This window comes from Ostrinia furnacalis, unplaced genomic scaffold (assembly GCF_004193835.3).
Source record: "Ostrinia furnacalis isolate ACB-3 unplaced genomic scaffold, ASM419383v2 OfSCF1268, whole genome shotgun sequence".
NCBI lineage: Eukaryota > Metazoa > Arthropoda > Insecta > Lepidoptera > Crambidae > Ostrinia > Ostrinia furnacalis.
In genome coordinates, this window is record NW_021131507.1 from 1,070,595 (window position 1) to 1,087,960 (window position 17,366).

Here is a 17,366-nt window from a genome sequence, read left to right on the forward strand (position 1 = left end):
TAGATATAACATTAAATGCCTTGTTTAATACCCTGAAACTTTGAGTTTTTAATGTAAACCACAGCATATAAATGCTTGCTAGGTAGAGCGAGTTTAGTAGCTCTAGGCACCTACGGGCAATCAATTCCGAACGCTCTGAAAACTCTATGGTTGTGTCAAATTGGCGCTGAAAGTAAATTTTTCAGAAACCCTGATCAAGGGTTGGTTGCACTTTTATCAACTGTGATTTTGAACTAAATAAACAATTTTTCTTCTTCTTCTTCTTGAAAACATAAACAATTGCTGTCAGATTTCGTGAGCCGCCATAGGCATTTGGAATGGCTCGGTCTTAAATATATTCAGTCAAAGTCTTTTTCAGGGTCTGTTGCAGTCTGCTTTCTGATGGAATTCATTCTGCTCAGGTTTGGTTCAGGGACCTTTAACTCTCGCCATTGTTTCTGCAATAAATAATCACATACAATTATTTGAAAATAAAGAAATTGTTTATATTCTATTGTTTTATAACTCGTGGAGTTGAACTTACCAAAACTTCATTATCAGGTACTCGCGAAAGGAAGTCCAGTACGTCATTATTAGGAACTCTATCAGGATTCAAGACTTTTCTTGTAAATTTGTATATGCCTGAAAAGAAAAGTTGAAATAGTAAAGAAATTAAATTATAGTCACGATAGGTGAAGGGGTCGGTGTGGCCGACTCGAGATCCGAGGAACGCGGGTTCGAATCCCACCGCCGCTCGACTATTGTGGTGAGCCCACTCGTAACTCAAGCTTAATTAGCTTCGAGGGGCTAAAGGGACTTATAAAAAAAACTTTATTCTGTCGTTAAAAAACCTCATGTACACAATTTTTATAGAATTAAGGTTACTTTACTAACCACTATACATAATGTTGATAAACTTATTTACTTACCTAAAGCCATAATGAGATAATTGAAAGGAATAAAGTAGAGCGCGAACGCCACAATCATCATGCCAGCCATCGCAAGGTAACTTAGGTAAGGTACCGTGAAATTCACCAAACTGAAATGATATTAAAATAAATTTAAACGTAATGTTGTAACGTTTAGGCACATTTTTAAATAACAAGATCTTATAGATTTCAAAACAAGTTCGACCTACTTTTTCAACCTCTCGATTAAGGACACAATATAGTCGATTGCATTTTTGATTGTGAATGTGAGGTCTTGCAGTCCATAAAGCCGTGTTTTGATTGTCTTTTCATCCTGAAATAAATATAATTATTAGTTTTTTTTTAACTCAAAGAAGGTAATATCTTTAAGTTACAACTATACGAGTAGGCCTATGCGTAACTAACCTTGTGGTTTTCTAATTCATCATCTGATTGTTCATCTTCAGATTGATTCAAAAGTATCAAAGCATTTCCTGAAAAAAAAAACAATCGATTTTATTATTTTCATTTTCTTTTGTTTTATTTGTTGTAAATTCCAAACAAATCACTGCTTTATAACAAAAGCTATCTGTATTCATCGCATAAGATGCGGTTCAAGATCGCGACGTGTTTATTGTAAAACACTGCTTATGTCCGCTTCACTAGATCCAATGATCCTGTGACCCTCAGAGAAACGTGCAGTGGCGGTCACCAATGCAATTATTATACTATTGCATCTATTAATACAGAGCTCAATTGCACATTGTTGCTGTAGAGGCAATGAAAATATTCTCTCTTTTTACATTTACATACCTTACCTACTTTATTATACATAGAATATGACGAAGATATTTAAATAAGTCATACATAAGTCATCAATCTAATTTCTTTGTCTAAGTAGGGTGGTTGACCCACTAGTTGACCAGGGCCCCAGTTGGTTTAACCTCTTGCGGTATTTATTGCCAATATTATGGTTTTTCGCCACTAAATCTTTAATTTTATGATGGCTACACGTTGTCGGTACTAATACAAATAAACCCATGACATTAGACCCACGGCTAAGAAGAGACAACCAGTGAACCCAATAACTTTTGTTTGTCAGTTGCAGTAGCAGATGGTTTTAATGGATATTTTGATGAATATGAATTATTTAAGGAATTATTTCAAAGAAAGTAATAAACTCCTAATGGACATTAACAAAGCAAAACTTATATGTAACTAGATTCTAAAGACGATTCGAGTCATTTCCTCCTTTTTTTCACTTTGACGATAGTATGTATTACTCACTATTCCCTTTCTGTCCGACCCAGAAGTACACGAACGGCCCTAATGCCAACAGAGGGGTCATCCATATTCTGAAGAAAAACCAGAAAACCAGCCAGCCTACTAGCGCTATCACTGACATCTCCCGGTTCTCCCATTCAAATGCACGTCTGAAAGGAAAAAGATAATACGAGATAACACTTGCTTGAGTATTAAAACGTATAGATTTAAACCAGTTTGGTCAAAATATTTCAATTCAAGCAATCAGCACCACCGTGTAATGTAACGGCTCTACATAGCATTACGTATTGGTTATATCAAGGATATATTCTAGGACTAGGCAAGTACATAATTGTTAACCAGATAGCCATTAATGTTGGCAGTATAGCTCTACATCTAAAGCCGGGTCCAGACGGGTGTAATGTAAAATTACGTGTAATGTAACACGATCACGAATTCTACGAGTGAAGTGCTGCCCATACTATTTCCATTACATTACACGGTGGATTACATTACGCGTTACACCCGTCTGAATCCGGCTTAAATATGTTTTATGATAATCAGGTCTTACTTAGAGAAATGTAGAGACTTCTAAATTAAAACTTCATTTACTATTTTATAGAACTCACTTATAATGTTCGTTGGCAATGTACACAGCATTGAAGACATCTCTTATAAACTTGAGATTGCTATAAATTAGAGGAATGTTGAATTTAGGCGGTTTTTGCATGTATTTTGTTTCCTTTGGACTCAGCACGCGCACTGAAGCTTTTATCTGAAAACAATTTTGAATTTACACGCTAATGTTTCGTTCTAAGAATTTACAACTTAGGATGAGTTGCACCACCTGACTGTAACCGTAACTATAACGATAACCGGTTTTTTGTATGGAGTTTTGATAGATTTTTGACGTTTGTTAAAGTTAAAGTAAGATGATGATACCCAGCTTTAGTAGCGAATCGATCCCTATATGGGGTATCTACGTCTTAAATCTTTAGAAATGTTTGTATTCTTGTTCTTTCTCTACCGCCAGAAACTGAATAGATCAATAGTTTGAAAAGCAAGTTGACTCAGCTTTTATTCGTTAAACAGAAAATAGAACTCACCGGATTCCAAACCACAGACATTTGCAACAGTATCCGGGGACAGTTTCCTTTCGCGTTGGACTTCTTGCAGCGGTCTTTCAGTGCGTACCATCGCATCTCATCGTTGGAGATCCTTAGCAAGGGTATGGAGAGCTTGCCCAGGGTCTCTCCCTTTATAGAGTTGATTATGGACTCGTCCATTACTGTGATGTCTAGGGTGGATGTGATGTCATTGACTCCGCTGAAGAAAAAAAATTGTATGATTTTCTCAGTCTGAATTAAACCACTCAAAGGGACTAAAGAAAGATTGTTAGACCAGTTTCAAAGGGATACACTGAACATTAGAACCTTATCCTTTAATAATAACTGTCGTTCCGAAGAGAGCATGTAGGCTAGAAACAAAGGGAGAAACGGAAATCTGATCCTCACACAAATCTAACGTTATGGTCTGCGATCTATTGTGTTGAACAGAAGCCCGGCCACAGAGTCGGGAGTCAAAGGGACCTATGGCCTCTCAAGCCAATACTCACAAGAAGTAGGTCTTGTTACAGTTAGGCTCATTGGTGGCGGGCACCGTACGTCTGCACCCGGCAATTGTCCAGCTCCAGGATACAGTAATCATCAGCTCCACCACCCAGTCCCAGCGCGCTGAGACCACGCGCACCGTGTACCGTCACGAGTAGCTGACCCACCTCGCTCTAGTTGGACCTACAGTGAGCATCTAAGTTCCACAATGCAATACTTACAAGAAGTAGGTCTTGTTCCAGTTAGGCTCGTTGGTGGCGGGCACCGTGTGCGTCTGCACCCGGCAGTTGTCGAGCTCCAGGACACAGTACGCATCAGCTCCACCACCTAGGCCCAGAGCGCTGAGACCGCGCGCGCCTTGTACCGTCACGAGTAGCTGGCCCACCTCGCTCCAGTGGACCTTCAGTGGACATCAAAGCTCCATATTGCAATACTTACAAGAAGTAGGTCTTGTTCCAGTTAGGCTCGTTGGTGGCGGGCACAGTGTGCGTTTGCACCCGGCAGTTGTCTAGCTCCAGGACACAGTAGGCGTCAGCCCCACCACCTAGACCCAGCGCGCTAAGACCACGCGCGCCGTGTACCGTCACGAGTAGCTGGCCCACCTCGTTCCAGTTGTCTAGCTTGTACCATGACTGGAACCATACATAATGCAACGTAATTTAAGCTTAAATTATTTTTTTTATAATAGTGCTTTCAGTGCTAGCGCTTTCAGTGACGGACTGCTGATTTAAGACACTTATATAAATAAGATCCCCGTCGATCGTGAATTACAATATTCTGGTGGAAAATTTTACTGGCAATAGACCGAGTTTTGCATGTCACTAAATTAATACCGAGACATTTACGGAAGCAAGTTGGAAGTAACGCCGGATGTGCTTCCAGAAGAACTAAAACTTTAACGATAACTTTAGTCAAAAATATCGCATCTATTGTTAGGTTTAAGCTATGTATTTAGGAAAGTAAAGTAATCAATTTACATAATAATGAAGTCGCGGGCACCAGCAGGTTCTAATTAATTAATTAAAATATGCAAATCCCTGTTGCTCCTGCATCGTGAGGTTATAATACATAATCCATGAATGAATAAGAATATTCAAATTGTGATTTTTAGAAGGTCAGCTAAGCTTCGTAAATCGTCAACGATTTTCATGCTACAAACAAATGCTACTTAATTTATTGATTACCTCATGAATACGTCAATAGCTAAGTAATTACATGTAGTCTATTGTCATTTCATTATTCAGTGCGTAAAAGTCCGTGTTTTGTTATTCATGACATCATGTTTCACAGGCGTTGCACAATCAATAAATAGGTTCCCATTAATGTTTGTCAATTTATTTTAAGCCTGTGTCCGACCAATTACCAGCTCACCTAACAGTCATCGTGCCATGCTTATTTATATTGTTAGTGTGATTCAGACGTGTCCAAAGATCAAGAGCCTATATTTGCTAAAACTTAAGAGTTTTAATTCGCATACGAAATCGCACATTACGATTCTAACGATACGATTGATATTTGGTACTCCTGAACGTATCATATTGAAGTCCGTCGTTTCAGCCAAATGACGTCGACTGCTGGACAAAGACCTCCCAAGGCTTTTCATAACGACCGGTCCTACGCTGCCGCATCCAGGTTCTTTCCGCAACCTTCACCAGATCGTCAGTCCACCTGTAGAAGTCCTGCCCACGCTACGTCTTACGGCCCATGGTTGCCACTCGAGAACTTATCTGCCCCAACGGCCATCGTCTGTACGTGCTATTGTTGTAGTGTACATTGTATTCTAAAAATTGAAGTTTTAATGTATATAAAAGTTCAAGTCCGTTCAAAGGTCTAAACTTACAAATTCCTCCTTTTCTAACGTAATCGGTTGGATGCCATTTGTGGTGGGGATGCCATCAGTCACGGCACCCCTTGCAGAACCGCTGACGGTCAGCAACAGGTGTAAGCAGCCATAGCCACATTCCAAATCAAGCCAAAGATCTTGAGTCTTCTCCCTCTCAAGGCGGGAGAGGTTGATGACACACCTGAAAGTGTTAGAGGATGGGCAACGATTATTTTGTTGATTTAATACTTAGAGTGTTCAAACACGTATGACTACGAGATACAAAATTAAAATGAATGACTAGAGTGTTTACTTTGGTAATCAAAAATGTAAACAAGTACCTACGAGGATAAGAAAACATGTTTTGTATCTAAGTAAGTAGGTATTAATTATTCTCTACTGGTTTTCTTGCAATAATCAATGGTTCAATGGCAATTTCTGTAATTAAATGAAAATGAGTGACTATTAAAATAGATCAAGGTGCAGAGATTCCTGTATGATAGTTTAAGATGAATTATTGATAATTTAATTCGTGTGAACAGATTAATAGGACTTGTATACTGTACAAAGCTCAGGGCCAGTTTTACCGGTTCTTGACAAAGTTTCAGTACCATATAAATAACTGACAAAAATAAATTTGTCAGTTATATGGTGCTGATTTATCATTGAGTTCATCACTTTGTTATGTAACTTATCTCTTTTCTAGACGAAAGTTTTAGTTCATCTGGTAGATAAGTTCTTTGTTGATTGGCTATTAGGGACTTAGGCTGGGTTGCACCATTTTACTTTAACTTTGACCAACGTCAAAAATCCGTCAAACTCCATACAAAAAGCACCGGTTATCGTTATAGTTACGGTCAAAGTAAGGTGGTGCAACTTAGCCTTAATAAGGCATCGGTGAATGGCCCTAAAAAAACAAATTACTCGTACATACCGGCCCATGAAGTTCTTCTGTTTCCCTTTGTGCCACACTGTGATTTCTAAGTTATTATCTTCATAGAGATATAAGTTGAAACGTTCACACCACATAGGCTTTGATTTGCTCACTTGCTTAGATTTGTGGGTTTCAGCGCCTAATCTGTAACAAACAATGAAGAAGAAATTTATGAAAAGAACATTTATTTATAACAAGCGACCCGCCCCTGCTTCGCACAGGTACAATGTTAAAAAACTTCCTCTTAATTCAAAAAACAGCATCGCGTTACTTTACGGAAATCCATAATTAGATAAGTATTTAAAAAATAAAATTACATCGCCTAACATCTCCGTCATTTATCACTAAGCGGAAATCTTATGTGAAGTAATTTTATCTTTTTAATATCTGAAAATAATTAATACCTAACGATTGTTAACATAGGATTTCAAAAAAATACAAAATAGCCTTAAGTAGTTCTAACGTGATTAATTAATGTGACTTTGAACAAGTACCACTTTATTAAGCTCTACACATTTTGAACTTTCTTGGAAAAACCCAGTGCGTAAAATTGCAGAAGGTTGACGCAGTTATGGCAAAACCGCAATCGCAAAAAAGTATCAATATTTAATAAGCAGGCTGTCAAAATGCGTTTAAAATATGTCTTTAACGCATTGACCAGATCCGTCGATAAAGCTTGCTTAATTTATTTTTAGAAAAACCTGTTGGTATAGTCATGTATGCGACGACAGTAGCCTGGACTGGAGTATCATGAGGTTTAGTTATGTACTGTACTACTTATATCTGATGATAATGATTTGTTCACTGATAATCATTAGGTACTGTATTGTTTTACATAGGTAAGATCTTAAAATACGATTTATTTGTAAAGATAACAGCAAACATGACCAAGTAAGGGAAACCCTTCTTTAAACCACAGCACACTCGAGTTCATGTAAAATATGAATCACTATGTTTGACATACATAGAATTATCTTGTCATGGACGATTTGTGGAAACATTATATTTTATTTATAGCTGGTTAATCCTGAAACATGTATGTTTATTTGAAACTCATCTATTTAACAATGTAGCTATACATCATGATTAATTGTTATAATTGTAACTCACGCATTGCAACGCATTGACCAGGTCTGTCGATAAAGCTTGCTTAATTTATTTTTAGAAAAACCTGTTGGTAGAGTCATGTATGCGACGACAGTAGCCTGGAGTACCTATCAAAAGGTTAATTGTGTACTGTACTACTTTATATCTGATGATAATGATTTGTTCATAGGATTAATTCACTGATCATTAGGTACTGTATTGTTTTACATAGGTAAGATCTTAAAATAGGCTTTATTTGTAAAGATAACAGCAAACATGACCAAGTAAGGGAAACCCTACTTTAAACCACAGCACACTCGAGTTCGTGTAAAATATGAATCACTATGTTTGACATACAATTATCTTGTCATAGGCGATTTGTGGAAACATTATATTTTATTTATAGCTGGTTAATCCTGAAATATGTGTGTTCATTTGAAACTCATATATTTAACAATGTAGCTATACATCATGATTAATTATAATTGTAACTGCAAGTAGTTAAGTTAATTGAAGAGTCTGCCAATAACTTTTTATTTTCTGACGTCTTTGCTGTCAAGGTAGCCATTCAACCATAATGTTACGGCACCTGTGTAAAATCTCAATACGGAAATTAACTAATTATTAGGTACCTACTTACTTGAATTTGCAGTAAAGCCCATTAGAGCCGTTCGTCGGTCCATCGGGCAGGTCCTTGGCTTCTACGAGTACAACGTTTACAACGTACTTCCATGATTTCTTTGTCAGTATATCCAGTCTTCTGTTTTTCATAACATACTGCAACACAGCAATAAGGTTGTCTCATTAAATATGAATAATACAACATTACAAATGATTTCTTAACTTAAGACCTCGGATGCTTCGGTCGAGAATCGAGATATAAACTTTTCATGTTCCAAACGGAAGATGCAATTCGCGAGATATTCGTTGCTAGATCATAAATGGATTAGTACATAGATAGATACTAAAGTGCGGAAGCTATTCATCAATCTCCATCAAACCGGCTGTTGACAGCTATTTTAAGATTAAGTATTCAATTGAGATGTTCCATTCAGAACGATATCACAATTTTTCTGCGTCAAGAATCTAGACATACCTAATGCCAGTTAAGAAATATACATAAGTGTGCGACTTCAGTTATTACCAAGGTACCTACACGATACACTTATTTTTATAATAAGTTTCAGGAAATTAAAACAAGCTGGGAAAATGAAAAGGAAAATGTTAATTTAGATTTTCTTAACGGTTCCATAATTTTATTAACTCTACCAAGAATCAAAGTTGGTAACAAACGCGCTCATAGCGAGGTGGGCAGTCGATCTAAGGTTGGATATTAAATGTAAAGTTACACTAATTGCTAACTTTTAAAACGTTATCTCGTTACATCAACCTTTTAGATGAGTACTTAATGATTGATTTATTCAATTTTCATTACAGATACTTTACCTTCTGAACTTTCTTCCCATGGTCCCTGAGAAGGGAGAGACCGCTTCCAATGCGGCCCATAAGCTCGTTGGAGACCGCAAGCGCCGTGGGCGCCAGCGGGTCCATTACCAAACCTTCCGGGATGGGGAACGACCTGAGGACAATGGTATCTCTTGAAGACTCATTCCGCTTTACAATGGAGGGAAGTCGAACCTTAACTTCGAACTCCTCCTATGTTCTTCTGATTAATTTCGTTGCGGGTCCAACTCCGATGACAGTTTAACTTTCCCCGGGGACAAACTTGACCTTTGCTGTTTGGGTTTTTATTGGCGGTCAAGCTGTAGATCCCGGCTACACAGGAGTTGCAGCGGTGGGAATGAGAGGTGGGAATAGTCCTGTTGAAGACTCATTCAGTCAGACTACAATATCATATAATACAATATGACTTACCTTAGATGTCATCGAAGTACAGTCGACAGCACATCAGACTAAGTATAGGCACATTTTTGCAAAATAGCACCTATCAGATGCCTCATGCCACGTACAATGTACTGTCGACTGTACAATGATGCAGTCAGTCTATGACGTCTTATTTGTTTATGTATTTTCATTTACCTATCACTTTTGATTCTTCTTACCAAAATCAAGAAATATAAGAAGATATTATGTTAGAGCAACCAGTACTATTTCATACAAACTCTTTTCCAAATCAGGTATTAATCTAGTATCTATAAGGCAAAAATCAACATTTTTTGATCGGCAGCTTCTGCGAGTAAAATAACGATGAACAAATCAATCGGCTGAAGTGATTTTGTGTGGTGCAATAGGACCATCTTTTAATTTTATTAAGCATTCAATCCAAAATTTTAAAATTTTGAAAATAATCCGGCATAATAACATCTTCTATACACAACAACCGTCATCCGTTCTGAGAATATCAAAGTTATTGAGGGTGAAACTTTTCCACGATACAACATAAACAATGGGTAAGAAGTTAACGTTGTTTTAGGACTCAGGTATCTTTGTTAAAAATGGTCCTTTGAAGTAGATACTTATATTAGTTGATCTCAAACGTGTTAGGGGAAAAAACCTCAGACATAGATTATTACCCCATTTAGCGTGGAAGTTTTCTACGTTCGCCACAAAGGACCATGCGTCCATCTTGTGGTTGAATACCGGTAAAACCTGAAGGGTAAACTTTGTAGTTACTGATTTGATGAAGAAATTGAATCTCATTGTTATAATACTATAGGTACCTACTTCTATTACCGGTTCATGCAATGTTTAGTCGGTTACAGTGTTTTCAGGCTTCTATTTAATTCTTAAATGTAAAATCTAACCTGGTTACAAAATGCTGTAAGTAGTACACTAGACAATAATTGTTGTGACTCACATACTTACATGTATTAAATAAACAGATATTTTCGAGAATTTGAGAATAAATAAAGACACCAATAGCCCAAAGGGGTCGGCATTGGACTACCGATTCGGGATTCGAGGAACTCTAGTTCGATTCCCGTCAGCCGCTAGACTAAGGCTGATTTTCACCACCTAACTTTAACGGTAACTATAACGATAACCGGTGCTTTTTGTATAGAGTTTGACAGATTTTTGACTTTTGTTAAAGTGAAATTAGGATGGTGCAACCCAGCCTAATTGTCGTAACATAAGCATACTTGTTCGGGTTAACGGAGTTATTCCTATATTTTATAGCGACAAATACTAATTAACCATAGTTTATTAACTTATGGAACTGTGTAACTTGCGAGTTCATAATCCATATCAAATCATTCAGGCATTCCATTGGTCGTAACATGAGCTAGTAGGTATGACGCTTGTGGTGGCACATGAAGTCTGATATGTTTTATACAATGTTGATTAGTTGTGTTATTTAATAAGTTCATGATTTTCATAAGATCCCCTGTACCTATATTGCGCGTTAGTTACGCAAAGATCTCTTTGTATTCAAATTTTATTGTATCCATTGAAAACGGCGCGACCTACAAAACGCGGAAGTAAGCAAATTGATAAAAGTCATTCTTTAGTTGGATATTCAAGAAAGGTTTCTACAACTGAGCCCTCAGGCTAGTAGGTAAGGCTAATAACTAGGTATAGTGCATTCAGCTGCACTTTAATGAGATGAGATTTTCTTAGAGTTTTTGTTTATTATCTTAAAGTAATTTATTCTTCAATTAAGATAGCTATTAACAAATACTTAAGCACCTAAGTATTTATTTAATACAAACTTGTTAGTTTCTAATTAGGTTTATGCACGTGTGATAAGGTAATTTATAGAATGACTACAAAGGTTACTTTTTATTTTAAAAAAAGTCATCGGAATCTACCTACCTACACATAGGTATGTCGGAACTTTTTATTTTTTATACGCTACTTCCTAGAAGGATGTTTCTTTTTTATTTCGGTGTGTCTGTGACTGTTAAAGATTTTTTCATAAGAAAACAGGAAAATTTAAATAATTAGACGTCTCTTTTGAGAAAGGTCGATTTAATTCGCACACCCAATGCAACTCATTCATACGTGCGCGTTAAAATCTTATAGACGGATCGAATACGTTTTGGTGGGAAATAAAAGTGAGCAAGAAATGATTGATTTAGTAACCTAGTACTGAATATTAGTAATGCATGTCTCAACTTTTAGAATGAGATAGAAACATTGAGGTCACATGTCACTTTTCGGATTTACCTCAAAAAAGCTTTACTCCGAAGAAATGGAATCAGAGTCCTGTAATATAGAGCCTATCACGAAATAGTTTCAGAATAAGTAGGTATGTAGAAATTAAGAATACTTAGGTACTCATTACATAATTTGTAATAACATAGATACTTAGGTAGAGGTACAGTCGTGATTGGAAAATCGCAGTTTTTATTAAACGACCAGACTGCTTTTTATCGACAATGTTACACGAGCAAAAAGTTATTTACTTTGAACAGAGGGACAATGCTTTTGAAACCTCGTTGAGGTCACCGAGCGAAGGTCGCTGGACGCATCCACTCCTGGTCAATTAGTGCTGGGTTTTCCGCGTTGTATGAGAGCAAGTGACTTTTGTAAGGGCCTTCTGTTTTTATTATGCATCATCGTATGTGGAAAAGTATTTCTTGTATTGTAACTTTTTACGATAGAAACTTTAAAACATGCCTTTTTGGTAAGAGGTAATTTTGTGGTATTACAAGGTAAGAAGTGAATAAACATCTTCAAAAATATTTACGATTCCGAAATTAATAAGTATTGACATGAACAGCGTCTCTACATGTATAATATGTGAATTTTGGGTTGACTTTTTTCCTGTTGAACTTTTACCTTTGGTTCTCCTATGGGAAGGTTTGGTTAGCTAGCCATTGGATTTACTGTACTAAAGTACACTATAATGAGACTGTTTGCCAGTCTTACTGTATAGTTATCACGCATTACAACTCTTTTGGGATTTGGCGCTTCGTCCTTTCCTGTTCGCTCCTACATACAAAACGAGCAAATTAACGCAACGACCTGCGCGTCTAAAACTTCGCCACCTTTTAACCCTTTGTTTGGAATGGACCAGTCTCTACGAGAATACAGAAAAAATGGTGCAGTTGCCCAAAAATAATGGAATTATATTTTTTTTACAATTCAATATTGCAAAAAATTAAAGACACCGGTTTTTACCCTTGTATTCAACATATCGAATCCGGTCGTCAAGGCCTTCGCCCTATCTTTGTTGTGTGCCAGTGAACTGGATTGATCGGGAACAAGGTCAAATCATATCATAAGGTACATAAATAACGTATTCAATTCATTTCAAGTTATCAAGAACTCAGACTGTAATGCAGACAACGTAACCGAGTATCCGTGACATTGTTCATCTGATCTATCTAGGAAACGTTTTGTAATTTGCGATTGTAACGATGATTTATAATTTAATTAGCCAGTAACTATTTAAAAGCTTGTGCTAACAAATCAATTTAAAACTTACTCTAGGGATTCTTAGAAGTTATTTGGTAGGTGTGTATGATACCCATCAGTTAACTAAAAAATTAAAAGGCTGAAGAAATGCACCTACTCGTAAGTAACTAAATTACTAAGTTATGTGTAGAAAATAAGTAGGTACACCAGCATAAAACAATGAATTCAATTTAAAATTCTAATGTACAGAAACGGGCCAACAACAATTTAGACTTTCTTTTGTATAAATTATGTTAAATAAACTTATCGACAACACATTTCGAGTTCAATCACCGACTAAAAAGCTATAGGTGGGTAGGTGTTGTAAACGCGTAATCTATCATTGTGTCACAATCGTTATCACCGGGAGATAGAGCAGATGTTCTCTATCTCCGCACTTGATCTTTATCAATACTCACGGTCTATACTGCCGCCGAAGGTCACGTAAGTCGCTCTGTGTGCTATCTCGCGATTCACTTATCGAGCTGTTTTCAGCCGAACTGCTCTCGGCACTCTCGACACCCTCGGTAGAGTTTTCGGCAACTTGCGAAACTGTACCGGTCGATTGTTCGCCAGACGGCGCAGTTTCGACATTTTCCGGAGCGTTCGAACTGTCTCTTGGATCACTGACTAAGGGCAACGCAAGTTCTACTTCTTTATCTTTCTCAATAAAATTTAACACTTCTGTATAGTTGCTGCACTCCAAATGGCGTTTCGTTCTAAACGATAGTTTGCGCTTAAGCGACATCACGTCCAAAGTTACACTGATCCGTCAATTCAAATGATTAAATATCGTATTTTATACTATTACAGATACCTTGCCAGTGATTTATCAATAAGGTGATAAAATACAAAAATAAATGCAAGCAATCGATGACATAGCAGTGAATCTTCACTGAGAGAATAAACATAGTGAGGGAAATAAAAGGTATTGTTTTTGAAATTGATAGTGACCCGCGGCCGCAATTAATTGTTTTCGTCATTGCGGTAACTAGCTAAGCTAATATGCTTTTGATCATTAAAACGTAATTATTAAATGATAGCGTTGATTGTGTACAATTCAATGTACATACCTGTCTTGGGCAGACGCGGTCGATGCGAAGGTGTACAATTGACTGATTTCGCGCGAGATCGAAGCCTCCGGCTGAGGGTTTTCCAGTGATCTTGGCGCCTTTTTTCTGCACCTTACGTCTGTATGCAAACACTCGATAACTGTTTATCTCGCACCGGCCGACCGAAAACGTGTCCACCCGACATATGAACGACAATACATGTGCTCGGCCAGTATTATTGGAAATGGATCGTTGTGCGCATAAATTACCATACAGGTACACTGACGTCACTTACGATGCGATTAAGGAGCGTATCACTGGGTAGGGAACTGAAAAACAGTGACCCATTTTTTTAAGAAACTGTACTAAACACACAGCGATCTTACATCGTCAGTTAGACATTTCTGAATAAGTAAATGTTAAAAATTGTGGTCCTGTCGAAAAAAAGTCGATTAGTTTTAAGTACCTATAATTTAAAGTTGCCTAATAAGTGATATTATTAATTTAGTAATTTTTATGAAGCTCATTACTTACTTTAATTTTATCAGTCCTACTTAATCTATATATATAAAAGAAAGTCGTGTTAGTTACTTCGCTTATAACTCAAGAACGGCTGAACCGATTTAGCTGAAAATTGTCAGGGTACCTCCCTAGAGCCAGGAGAAGGACATAGGATACTTTTTATCCCGTTCGAAATATATAAAAAGTCTGCTTATTTATTGCCATTAAGGCGGAACAAAGTTCGCCGGGTCAGCTAGTAAAGAATAAACGTGAGCCTGCAAAAAATATTTCGTTAAAAGTCAACACAAAATAAAAACTATTGCATAGGAAGACACAGATAGAATACATAATATAGAATAAATAATAAGTAAATAGGGTGTAGACTAGAGTGAGAGTCCTGACTAAAGTAGCAAAATAAACTATAATATCTAACGTCATTCATCCAATGTAACCACTCTACATCTGTAGGTATGTAACTGGTTTGAATGTTTACCTTACACGCGTACCTACCTACGTCATTAATGAGAGTCAACATGACGTCATCGTTAGGGGAAAACGGAAATTTTCTTTACGCAAAACGCTTAAGAAAAGAGCTTTTTTAATTCTTTTACCGTAATGCAGAACAAAGACAAAATGTCCTCCTTAGATTTTAATTAGCTAATTTGATTTCTGTTGCTTGCGATTCAAAACCGGAAATATCCGTGATTTTTCCATTGACAATTATTGCGCTAGCGGTGTCACGATATCTAGGTAATTTTAAAAAAGCAATACCTTTGATTGTAAAATAACGAAGCCTTTTGGACGAATGGGGTCAAATTATACATATAAACATTTCCTTTCCTTTTTTCCCAAACAACTGTTTTCTCTGGGTTGTCTGGAAGAGATCGCTATCTAGCAATAAGACTGCATTATAGTGCCATTTTGAATTCCTTTCATTTGTCAGTTTTAAATAGTTCCTACGAGTATTGCAATAAATACAATGCTATCTATTGACGTTTTTAAGTTAGTCATAGCAACCTAAGTATTATGTTCAATAAGTATGAACCAAGTAGGTATCGAAGTTAATTAATTTTATACTCAGATCTCACGTGCTGGGTGAGGGCAAATTTTCCCCCTGAGTTTGGTTTTGAAATGCGCATCGCTATGTTGGTCGAAACGCAACGAGGAAAATAGTGTTGATAGAGTTTTGGTACGAAACCACACAAAATACTTATGCATCGATTTTAAAAGTAAATAAATTATGTTTAATTAAACAATTTATTTAAATCATAGGATTTCTGAAAAACTAAGTAGTATTAAAATCAGACTGGAATAAAAAGTTACAAGTGTTTAAACTTTGTATGGAATAGCTGAGAGTGACATCAAATATCACTCGCCCATAGTAACTTGTATGGGGATGGGGACTGCGTGTCGTTCTAACAATACATGACCAATGACGTTAGAGGTATGTCTTTAACTTAGGTATCTTTTGAAAAACACTTATTGATTTGATAATGCCAAGGCTACTGAAATGTGAGAAATAAAAAAACCTTGCTTATCTACTTATTTCCTATTGCAACCGCTGTTGCGCTGCACTGCCTACTCCGGAGAGATATATTATCGTAATATGCGTCAGGGAGCGAGGGTCGCAGGTTCAATCGCAATTATGACATTTTTAGGTCATGTTCGCCTTGTACTAAGTGGTTAGGCCATTGCTAATAATAAATACTAAGACCACGAGTCAGACATTGATAGATTCAGCTAAGTTTATACTCAAATATTATGTAGACAGATCTTAGACGGAGTCAGAGATTAGATATACTTAATTGCCCTTATCTTTTTTTATTAAGTAGCAACCTTATGAAAAACAAATGAAACCCGCCTTTAGTACTTAAAAAACAACACAAATTACTTCTAGAAAAATTGCCACACACCAACCACACATTCTTAAACAGCCAAATAAATAGATTAAGCTTTAAGAAGAAATTGTTTTGCCTGAAAACTATTTTCTTTGCTTACACTTAATTAAGGAAACAAATTAACATGTCTACTTATTATCTCCTTATACGATTAATCACTTACATAAATATTAAGTACACTTGATAGCACATCAGACTCTACATTTTTGTTGCAAATCACACCTTTTTACAATCACATAAGGCGCCATTGGTTACCTTGATGCGCCGTCTGAACTTACACTTGACACGCGCGAAAGGTCGGTGTACTACACGGAGCATCCTGTCTGAGGACCTTGGAGATAGGTAGTTCCTGATAGTCGCGCATTTCGACTCGCTGCCCTTCAACTTGGATGTTGACGCTTCGAAAGGGCCATCGAGGTAAAATTAAATGTCACTTGTTATGATTAAACACACACACATCACTACTTTTTTGCGAATTTAAATAAGCCTTTCAAAGCTTTGAAATTAATTGGTAGATACGAGTAATACGTATTGTTACCTACTTACCAATGTAGGAAATTTTAAGTTTTGAAACGAAAGGTCCTTCGCCAAAGTTAAGGAAAATGTACTTGTACACTTGTACTGTGAATTAACCCGATTGTAGGTAGGTACAAGCAAAAAGTAAACTTTACCCCACGAGGTAACTAATTAAAACCTTTGAAAGACGCATTAAATCATTAAAACAATGATGATGGATGCCTGCAAGCAAATGAGCAATCATGTAGGTATGTTTACAATGTGTACCTACCTTGTATCTGATTTGTTTGACATCCTGAGCCCCGATCACGGTAATTTTTAACGTCAACAATCCAGACACGCTTCTCGATTCTGCGATACGATTGGTCGTTCAACAGCGTACGTCAGCTGTTTTGACCAATCGTATCGCAGAATCAGAAACGCATCTGGATTGTAG

General features: G+C 36.9%; 1 protein-coding gene across 3 annotated transcripts in view; it reads right to left on the bottom strand.

Moving 5' to 3' along the window:
* Positions 1-17,366, bottom strand: part of LOC114352185 (multiple C2 and transmembrane domain-containing protein) — a 23,996-nt gene continuing 6,630 nt past the window's right edge. Inside the window, exons 1-14 of one of the 3 annotated variants that reach the window (XM_028303688.1) lie at positions 14,037-14,399; positions 9,049-9,181; positions 8,243-8,379; positions 6,517-6,660; positions 5,601-5,784; positions 4,199-4,392; positions 3,257-3,476; positions 2,780-2,925; positions 2,175-2,320; positions 1,314-1,381; positions 1,118-1,221; positions 909-1,018; positions 524-621; positions 61-437 (exon numbers count right to left, since the gene is read on the bottom strand). In XM_028303688.1, coding sequence (XP_028159489.1) covers positions 339-437; positions 524-621; positions 909-1,018; positions 1,118-1,221; positions 1,314-1,381; positions 2,175-2,320; positions 2,780-2,925; positions 3,257-3,476; positions 4,199-4,392; positions 5,601-5,784; positions 6,517-6,660; positions 8,243-8,379; positions 9,049-9,153 — 1,755 coding nt within the window. In that variant the 5' untranslated portion in view covers positions 9,154-9,181; positions 14,037-14,399 and the 3' untranslated portion in view covers positions 61-338. Of the gene's footprint in view, positions 438-523; positions 622-908; positions 1,019-1,117; positions 1,222-1,313; positions 1,382-2,174; positions 2,321-2,779; positions 2,926-3,256; positions 3,477-4,198; positions 4,393-5,600; positions 5,785-6,516; positions 6,661-8,242; positions 8,380-9,048; positions 9,182-13,382; positions 13,882-14,036; positions 14,400-17,366 lie in introns of those variants that run through there. The other 2 variants (XM_028303686.1, XM_028303687.1) reach the window with 2 other exon arrangements.